The sequence below is a fragment of the Protobothrops mucrosquamatus genome, unplaced genomic scaffold (assembly GCF_001527695.2).
Source record: "Protobothrops mucrosquamatus isolate PMUCROS unplaced genomic scaffold, P.Mucros_1.0 scaffold779, whole genome shotgun sequence".
Taxonomy (NCBI): Eukaryota; Metazoa; Chordata; class Lepidosauria; order Squamata; family Viperidae; genus Protobothrops; species Protobothrops mucrosquamatus.
In genome coordinates, this window is record NW_015387047.1 from 256,303 (window position 1) to 266,621 (window position 10,319).

Sequence of the window (10,319 nt, forward strand, 5' to 3'; positions counted from 1 at the left end):
GGGACGGGACGGGACGGGACGGGACGGGACGGGACGGGACGGGACGGGATAGACATACAGATACACAGACACATACTACAATTCAAATAGTTTTCCTAACAGAAATAATATAAAGAGAAAAATCTCTTACTTTTGACTCATAAGAGTCATCTGCAGGTTCTGCATAGCCTTCTTCAATAAGTATGGTACAGATGTTTACCATGTTTGTACTGCCAGAGCACTGAAACACATCCACATGCAAGATGCCATGTACAATTGAGAAAATTTTCACCATCAGAACATGGTCACTGACCAAGGAAGCAAATCTTTGGTTTGCTGCATAACTCCACTGTTCTCCACAAACAAGAGACCGTGCAGAGGGATGTATTCTGCGCACCTTGAATTCCAGAGCCTGAACAAAAAATATCAAAACTAATATATATTTTCCAAGAAAATGAAATATTCTGACTAATGAATTTCCCCATAACACTGTCTTGTCATTCATTAAAAACTAGAGAAAAGTTTACCTGAAAGGGAAGCTCTCGGAGGTGGCTTGGAATCTCTCGTAACTGGTATAAAGCCACCTTTGATCTATTGCCATAATCTACATAGAACACCTGTACAACAAAAAGCAATTAAAAGCTGGCTTACAAATATAACACATTACATAAAGCTAAACTGAACAAAACGTGGCTTAACACAAAGTGCAGAGCTGTTGTGAAAGTTGAGGTCTGCTTCATTCAAAATGGGATGCTATTTCCTACTGTTGCTTCAGTCAGCTCTTTCCATCATCTCCCCCATAAAGTATTGTAACTGACTATTCTTTTCCAAACATTCACTGAAACATGGCCCTGTACTTAAAACTTTTCCCCAAAAAAAACCCCCAAAAATCAAAGAGCACCCAAAAGAAGCAACCCTGAAAAACAATTTGATCTACGGATACCCCTGGATGCTTCAAGAGTATCCCTTCTAGTGCCAGCAAATGCCAGAAATAGGTAGTAATAGCAGCTATATACATTCCAAGTCAATAAAATTGCTGCTGCCCCAAACAGTACAACTTATTGCCCAACATATCTTAAATGGGAAAATAATACTGTAGCGCTATACATGGACTCTTGCTATTCAGAAGTAGGATTTTTTTTAAAAAAAAATATCTTCTATTCCTTTCCAAAAGAAATCCATGCTTTTATTACCTTTACTCCAAGCAACATATAATGTATTTTTAAAATGTAAGCAGAGACCAGTTATTTTTTTTCAGGTGCTGCTACCTGTTTGTTATGCTAGCTAGACCAGTGTTTTTCAACTTTAGTGACTTTAAGATGGAGGACTCCAGCTTCCATAATTCCCCAGCCAGCTTTGCTCTGCTCTGAAGAATTCTAGGAGTTGAAGTCCAACCATCTTAAAGTCATCAAATTTGAGAAACATTGCACTAAATGTATTCTGCATGATTATACTTGAACATGCTCAAGGATTTGAAAAAGAAGCACCTCTGCACGGTCTCTAGATACATGCAGGACTTGGACACGGTAGTACATCTCCTTTTCCCATTCAGTAAATGGTGCCAAACAAACTAAGTCTGGATAAGGGCGAATAGACAAAGAGGTCAACTCCAGCTGATTGATCTCAGCAGACAGTTTTTGTAGTAAAGCCATACTTCTTTCATCTGTTCTGTATCCACAGAAGTGCCCAACCTCTACAATCTGAAAAAGGCAAGATTTTTTTTGTAGCATCCTCTGACACAATACACACACAAAAACAAACCTGGATTTTCAAGCTGTTCTTAATTAACAGAATTTAGTTAACAGTCAGTTAAATGCAGAGTCTATGAGACAAGCAGGACAAGAGAAAAACAGAAGAAATTTAAATGATTTATCTCAGGATTTACCCTAAATGTTTATATTTTGCAAGTGACTATTTTGAGCTAATTATTTACTGTTTAGTTCTTCTGTAACATTTAAATGTTTTTAGCTAAATTGCAAATCAAGGGCGCTGCTTTTTCTGCAAAATTAACAATGTTTTAAGGCCTTACTCTTTAGGAACGAAGCTACAAGTTGTCTTTGTTAAATGACCACAACTGTAATTGGCAATTCTATCTCTAGGCCAGGGCTTTTCAACCTTTTCACCCACTGTACCACTTTTAGGATATGGCAACATCCGAGTACCACCCGTCGCCTAGCAAGGTGTCAAAAACTTGATGACCAAAAAAAATGAAAAAGAAAAAAGTGATAAAGTACAGGTAGTCCTCGACTTACAACAGTTAGCTTAGTAACTGTTTGAAGTTACAATGGCACTGAAAAAAGTGCCCCCCAAGCCACAGCCGAGCAAGACACCTGCCTGCCCACCCGGCGGTGCTCTTCCTCCTGTCCGAGGTTTTCATTGTTGTGAGTATTTCTGTTGAGGATTGGCAGTGGGGGTGGGGTGGGGGGTTGTTTGGTTTTTATTCCCCCCGTCTGCTGGGTGGTTGCAGCAGGTTTTGGTCACTTCACATGACCCTGGGACATTGTGACCATCATAAATATGAATCAGTTGCCAAGCATCTGAATGTAAATCACAAGACCCTGGAGATGCTGCAACATTCCAGCTGATCGGCACTTCTTCTGGGCTCAACAGAAGCACCAGGATCAGTGCTGCTTTCCAGCTGGAGGCTGGCGGTGATCCTGGTGCTTCCACTGAGCCCTGACAGCCCTGCAGCTCCAGCCATCTCTCGCTCAGGCTTGTATGGTGCTGCCACCGGTTCAGCTCATTCCCCTCCCCCGCTACCACTTTTCTAGGATGGTCACGTACCACCTGCCAGGTGCCAATGTACCACAAGTGGTACCCGTACCACTGGTTGAAAAGCCCTGCTCTAGGCAACATGGTCATTAAAGTGAGACAAAACATGAATGCAACAATTTATAACCTCATTTCCGCTACAGCGTTAAACAAATCATGGGAGGTAATTAAGCAAGACATTATATGATCACAGCTTGCATTTATGCTGCAAACTTCTTCATTGACTCTGCTTGTCAAAAACTGGCTGGGAAGCACTCAAATGCCAATCACATGACTGTGGGGATGCTGCAATGGTTATAAACAAAAGGATCTGTCTTGAAGTTACTTTTTTAGTACTATTTTAACTTCAAATGGCTGCTAATAGGGCAGTCATTAAACAAGGTTTATCTGTACTGTAATTCACAAGCTAATGAAGCTGTTTTTTTATCAGAAAACTGAGTGCTTTTTAAAGCCATCAAGGGAGCAGCCAAATATCCCCCGATTGTAGAAGGCAGGAGGGAAAAGTCTACCATTTAAATCCTGGCACACACGAGTCTTTGCAGAATAGGCAAATGTGATGTGTATCTGTGGTTTCATTGTTGTTGCCGGTAAAAGGACCTATTTTGACCACTTGTGTCTTGGCAAAAAATCAAGTCTTAAGTTATTAAATGACTGGAGAACTGAAATGCATCTGGCGTGAAGTTCGACACAAGTCACTTTAAGATTTAGTTTCCTAAGAAACTGTTTATCTGGATATGAATTTGTCTGGTCACAATAGAGGAGATAGCCTTTTCCTTCATTACTACTATATATGGAAGAAAGTCTCCGGGAAATTTAATTCAAACCCTTCCCCCCCTTTTTTTTTTTGCTTAGAAGAAAGGAGCCAGCATCTTCCACTTCTGTCAGGTGTTTAATTTAATTTGAATTTATTTAATAATTTAAACTCCTTTTGCAACATTATAAGTGTTTACATTTCACACTTTTTTTGGGTTGGAACTGTTTTAATTCTATTTATGATTGCTAACTCTATGAGTAGAGCCATCTATTAGAAATAATCCATACTTGCCTACATGCTTCATATGCATGTGTAATGCATTGAAAATTTACTCACACCCAAAAGTTGATTTCCAATCTCCTCCCTTTTAGAGTTCATCCCACTAAAGTTGATGGACGGTACTGCACATAACGCACATAGACATATTTATCACCTACCTCAGTGACACAGATTGATAAATCAAGACTATTTATATTCTGCAGTTTTTCCACGGTGTTACAAAACTTCTGCATGGGAGTCACACTATGTTTCTGAAAGTCAATGTTCACTCTAAAAACAAATATCAAAATAATAAACAAATGCTAGTCATTAATCATGTACAACCTAAAGACATCCCCGTCATTAAGTCTCCTTATGGGCTACTCCAAAAAGATGGCCCAAAGCGGGGAGGAGAGCCTGTGGCTTGGTGGTTAAATCACTGCCTAGTATGTAAACTGCCCAGGTTCGAATCCCATAAAGGGTATGGCTAACTGATGAGAGCAGAACGAGCTTGAAATGGCCATCTTAGTCTCCCAATTTAATTCTTTAACTCTTTGTCAGAAAAAGAAGTTTGGATTTAAAATGTTTCGCAATTGCGACTTGAGCCTGCTTAACGCCCCTAGTTGGGGGGGGGGGCCTGCAAGGCAAAAGATATTGTAAAAAGTAAAACTGCAGTATAGCAGTTAAAAATGTCAAGGTGTAATCAATCAGACAGGTCTGTCTGAAAAACTTCCTCTCTCTCTCTCTCTCTCTCTCTCTCTCTCTCTCTCTCTCTCTCTCTCTCTCTCTCTCTCTGTGTGTGTGTGTGTGTGTGTGTGTGTGTGTGTGTGTGTGTGTGTGTATAAAATTTGGATTGCTAACAATAAATAGTTTATGTCAACTTATTTAAATAAATCTGTAAGGTGTGCAAAAAAAAGTTTTACCAGCTTGATGGGGATTGGAGGAGTAAATATGGACCACCCCCAATGTATCTCTGCATTTCTATCCTGGGTGAGGAGCCCCTTTACTTTCTATGCAAAGGATGGATGGTTCTGCCACACCTTCCACAGAATTGTTTCTTGCCTATGACTATTGGCAGACATTTAAAAAACAAACATTGGAGTAGGAAGGAGCTGATTAAAGTTATTCTTTTTTTTCAAACAATTTTTATTATTTTTCCATTTTACACCAACAGAAGCTTAAGAGCCAGCGTGGAGACATGGTGGTCAATTACAAAAGAAACAATAACATTATATAAATACAATTCACACAATGTTTCTTAAAATTTCCCTCTCTATCTATGTAGAATATTATAATCAAGTAGATTCAAATAAATTCATTCATTGATATATCTAAATATAAATTACCTTAGTCAATAAAAACTTTCAACCACTCAATATCAATATAATAATCAAATTAGAACAATCCTATAACCGATTCATTCATTAATATATTGGTACATATAAATTAAATGCTTAAATCAAAACTAACGCTCTCTATCTGTTTAAATTATTATAATCTCATTAGTACATTTCTAACACTAGTTTTCATTAAATATCTCGCTGAATATACATTTCATTAATCAATAAACATTTACAAAAGCTCCTTATCTATCCCAAAGATCCTGTTTTAGACTTTATTAATTTTTCAAAAATTTAAATTTAAACTAACCTATATATTTTGCTGTTCAGGGACCCCAAATTTCTCTTATTTAAACATATTAACTCCAAAACTAAATTCTTACATTTCTCAATACAAAAAGGAAAAAGCAAACATACACAAAAAAAGAAAATTCTAAGTCATTTCATAATAGCCTCCCTTTTAACAAAATCCAAATCCAAGACAGTCCAAATCGCTATAAAACCTTTACCATCCATAATTATCATCTCAAATTTAATATTTATATCTTATTCTGGGTTTCTTTTTAATCCAAATAGGTTTCCATAATCGAGTCTCTAATTCCGCAAATAATTCTCCCATTGTCTCCTGCCACACTGTACATAGCAACAAGAGGACTCCTATTATCCATTTTATTAGGCTGATATAAGAGTTATAGACATTCTGAAAAGCTCGTGCCAAAACGTCCTTTAATTAAAGATTAAAGTTATTCTTAATTCATGTCATAAGATGCCAGATCAGGCAAAAAAAATCATATGCCATATTCTTGGACATTCCAAGCCTCTTCTCCATTTCAGAGCTCCACATCGCTCAGTCTTTAGTATTCCAAACTCTGCATTTCATCTCATTTCATATTAGAATCTTGCAAAGTATATTTTGGCTCTCCTGAATCAAAGCAAAACAGCTTCCCTGTCAGATAAGGAACCAAACCCAATTTCATAATAACATACCTCATGTCCCTTAGAATGGTGCTATTTCCACTTGACATTTTGTCCTCTATCTCGTCTGGGGAATGGATGTTCAGTTTGAATGGAATCCTCATCTGTGCCATTTTAAGAGCAAAATACACCGCAGGAAGTATTTTAAAACGTTCTGTAGGATTCCGAGTAAATTCTACAAAGGCTCTAGGTTAAAAAAAAATAAAAAGAAATAAAACTGTCTAAGGATTACAATATGTGTATGTGCGTGTGTGCACAAACACACAGATAGATAGATAGATAGATAGATAGATAGATAGATAGATAGATAGATAGATAGATAGATAGATAGATAGATAGATAGATAGACAGACAGACAGACAGACAGATATAGACAGACAGACAGACAGACAGACAGACAGACTTGCGTCCCACTTCATTCCCAAATATGAAAGAAAGAAGGGAAGTAAGAAGGGAAGTGAGGTGCAGGGGAGAAAGTGTGCAAAAGAAGAATAGGATATTGTTGTGTGCAAAAGAAGAATAGGATATTGTTGGTAAAAGAACTGTCCTAAGAAATGTTGCCTGATGCCATCTGATTCTCCCCCACGGGGACCCCAAGCCAACTGGCAGAGTCAAGTCTTCAGACTCTTGTGGAAGGCCAGGAGGGTGGGAACAGATCTTATCCCAAGAGGCAAACTGTTCCAAAGGGCAGGAGCCACTGCAGAGAAGGCTCTTCTCTACACCCCGCTGGCTGGAATTCCTTGATCAATGGGGTCCACAGCATGCCTTCTCTTCTGGCACAGGTAGGGCAGGCCATCCCATTAGGGTGAGACAGTTCCTCAGGTAACATGGGCCCATGCCAAGCAGGGCTTTTAGGGTGGTCACCAATACCTTGAATTGCCCCTGGAAGCAAACCGGTAACCAGTGCAGCTCGCAGAACAGTGGTGTAACACAGGCTCCAAAGACTGCCTGCACTACCACACTCTGTATCAGTTGTACCTTCTGAATGCTCTTCAAGGATAGCCTTATGGAGAGCATATTGCATAGTCCAGGAGTGAGATGACCAGGGCTTGAATGACTGAGTACAGGAACTCCTAATCAAGGAAAGTGTGCAACTGGTACACAATGCAAAGTTGTGCAAAGACTCTCCTAGCCACAACTGCCACCTGCTCTTCAAGCAGGAGTTGCGAGTTACACCCAAGTTGAGGACCAGGTCTGTCTCAGATTTAAATTTAAATGATTTATCTCAGGATTTATCTCAGGTCCGTCTCAGATAGTGCAATCCCATCCAGAACTAAGGATGTTAAAGTTCCAGATTTTGAAGTTCCATGCACCCAAAATCATTTGGAATACCAGAGTTCAGTCAAAGCCTATTGTTCCCCAGGCCCCCACAGCTCCAAACACCAAGAGGGCAGCCATAGCATTACTTGGCCCACCAAGGTAGAGATATAAAGTAGACTATCATCAGCATACTGATGATACCTCAACCCATGGTGACAGACAATCTTACCCAGCAGCTTCACGTAGATGTTAAAAAGGAGTGGAGAGAATACCAAGTCCTGCGGCACACAAAAGAATGGTCATAGGCTGGATCTCTCACTTTCCTTAACACCAATTGGGACTGGCCTTGGAGAAAGGAGCCAGACCAGTGTAAGACGCTACTGCCCAGCCCCAAACCTGCAGCCGGCCCATAAAGATACCAGTTGATGGTATCAAAGGCGGCTGAGAGGTCAAGGAAAGCAAGGATGGTGGCATTAACCCATCCCACTCTTGTCAGAGATCATCAACAAGGGTGACCAGTGCTGTCTCTGTCTCATAATCAGGCTTGAATCCTGATTGGGCGGGGTCCAGGTAATGCATTTCATTCAAGACCCTTTGAAGCTACCAAGCAACCATCTTGTTATGAGCTAGATCACCTAGGCAGAAGCAGGCATCAATAGAGTCCTTTATAGCTCTGAAGAAAAAAAGCCACTGCTACAACGGCCCGGGAAGGTTCCACACCACACTACCCTGAAGGCAGACTCCCTCAGTAGTCTCCAAAAACCAGTAAACAACAAAGGAAGTCCAAAGAGAGGGTGCAAGCTCACAGGGCAAGGTCCAGAGACCAGGCACAAGTCCACAAGGCAAAAGGCAGTCAGCAAAGCAAAGGCAAGGCACAGGCAAGAGCACAAGTCAAAGCCGGGAGAGTGTAAGCCAAAACAAAGACAAACGCCCCTAGGCTTCTACTTAAGTCAGCCCATGCCAGGTATTCCTGGTGAGGAGGGACAGGGTGACCTTCTCCCAAGTAGCCTCGCAGCCCTCCTTTGAGCTTGTCTCTGCTCTACTCACCTTGCCCTTGGATTGAGTGGGGAAGGCAGCTGTGCCTCATCAAAAGGAATCTGCTGCCTATCAGCACCACTGCCCATCTGCAGCTGGTCCTCCCCTGTGTCTGGGGGCAGGCAGCTCTCTGTCCGGTGGATCACCTCCCCAATGCCAAAGGAGCCCGGGACAGCATTGTCCTCAGCCCCTGGCCTCTCCAAACATGCCATCCCCACCAGACAGTCCCGGTTCCAACTCCAGGCTCCTCTGAGGCCATGACACAGCTTTTCTACCACTTTCTGTAATGGCTACTTCAGATGCTGGCTTGGACAAAGAAAAGCTGTCTGCAGGGACTTCAGAATGGGGAGAGGCCAGGAACCTTAGAAGGGCTGTTGGAGGAGTGACCGAACGAGCCCCTGGCTGAAGAGGAGAGAGAAGAGCTGCAGCTGACTACTCAGAAGGTGGTTAACAAAACCAAAACAAACTGCACAAAGTGAAAACATACACATCCACTTACCTGGTTCCATCATAAACAATGGAGGTGACTTGACCACATTGTCTGAAAAGGGATTGCAGCTGCTGATAATACAGGAAGCCATAGGGAGGAATGTTCTTTAACTGTTAGGAAAAATAAGTATGCACCTTCAGAAAGGTTGTATTCTGATATTTTTAAATATGTTCTTTATATTATTTTAATAATAATAATAATAATAAAATAACATGAATTACTCTTTTAAATCATTATCCAACTTTTAAATATTTTAAGACAGATTACCAGGGTAAATACCAGTTGATTATGAAATCCAGCTCTCTTATCTTGAGCAGCCTAACTTCTACTAGTATCCAAGTTCTGCCAAGTGTGACCTTATTTCCTGCTAGAAGAATATAGTGTCTCCTGGCTGCCATGCAGTTTTACTGATTCTTTACTATTCTTTACTATTCTTCCAACATTTTGCTCTTTTCCACATATTCTTCTTTTAATCTACTGTTAGTGGACTTGAAATGAACTGGGAAATGGAGCAGCTATGGCTACTGAAGCCATGAAAACATATGTTATAAAAAAATACTTAAAGTGCCACAAAATTCTGTTACGTTGGCCACAAAAGATTAATGCAGCTACCATGTGGAAAATTAAGACCCCGTTGTGAGAGCCACTTAAAACTTAATTTACATACCATCACCGTTGTTTTGGGATCTCTGCCTGACAATTCCTTCACAGCAACCTCTTTATCATGGTGCACAAAGGTAAAATAATTTGGATAGAAAGCTCCAGCCATCACCACCTGACAAATAAGAGGGAGTCATCGTCATTATCATCATCATCATTTTAGCCATTGTCTATCCACTGCAGGATGAAGATGACGAATGTGACTTCGTCGAAACGTCGCCAAGACACTTCTAATTCTACGCGGGAGAAAACCCGAATAACTAAAGACCTCCTACATACAAACTACATACAAACACCCGCGACCCAAGCTTTTGCCGGCTTTTCTGCCGGCATCTTCAGGGGTCCGTGCCGGCATCTTCAGGGGTCTGTGTCGGTGTAACATCGCAACAGCACCTATGGACCGGGTGCAAAGGCGGCCGCAATATAAGGAGTGCCCTCCCATTGACCGACACGGACCCCTGAAGATGCCGGCAGAAAAGCCGGCGAAAGCTTGGGTCATTATTTATTTATTAAAACCTTTTTTAAAAAATTTAAAGGGTTTTGTTTTCCTGGTGCTCATTTTATTTATATGTTTTATTATATATATATATGTGTGTGTGTTTTTCAAAATTTGGAATGCTAACAAAGAATTAAGGGAGTACTGAGATAGCTATTTCTAACCTTGTTTGGTTTTCATCAGTCAGACATACCCTTCCGAGATTCGAACCTGGGCTGTCTGCATGTTAAGCAGAAGCATTAGTCCTCTATGCCACAGGCTCTTTCTCACTTTGTTAGCTACAAGAGACAGGGAAAGAGA

The 10,319-nt window shown here is 40.7% G+C and overlaps 1 protein-coding gene across 1 annotated transcript in view; it reads right to left on the reverse strand.

Moving 5' to 3' along the window:
- TDRD9 (tudor domain containing 9) overlaps positions 1-10,319 on the reverse strand; it is a 90,744-nt gene that overhangs the window by 11,964 nt on the left and 68,461 nt on the right. Inside the window, exons 23-29 of the mRNA XM_029284634.1 lie at positions 9,531-9,638; positions 8,873-8,973; positions 6,091-6,264; positions 3,943-4,054; positions 1,467-1,679; positions 507-596; positions 131-391 (exon numbers count right to left, since the gene is read on the reverse strand). Coding sequence (XP_029140467.1) covers positions 131-391; positions 507-596; positions 1,467-1,679; positions 3,943-4,054; positions 6,091-6,264; positions 8,873-8,973; positions 9,531-9,638 — 1,059 coding nt within the window. The remainder of the gene's footprint in view (positions 1-130; positions 392-506; positions 597-1,466; positions 1,680-3,942; positions 4,055-6,090; positions 6,265-8,872; positions 8,974-9,530; positions 9,639-10,319) is intronic.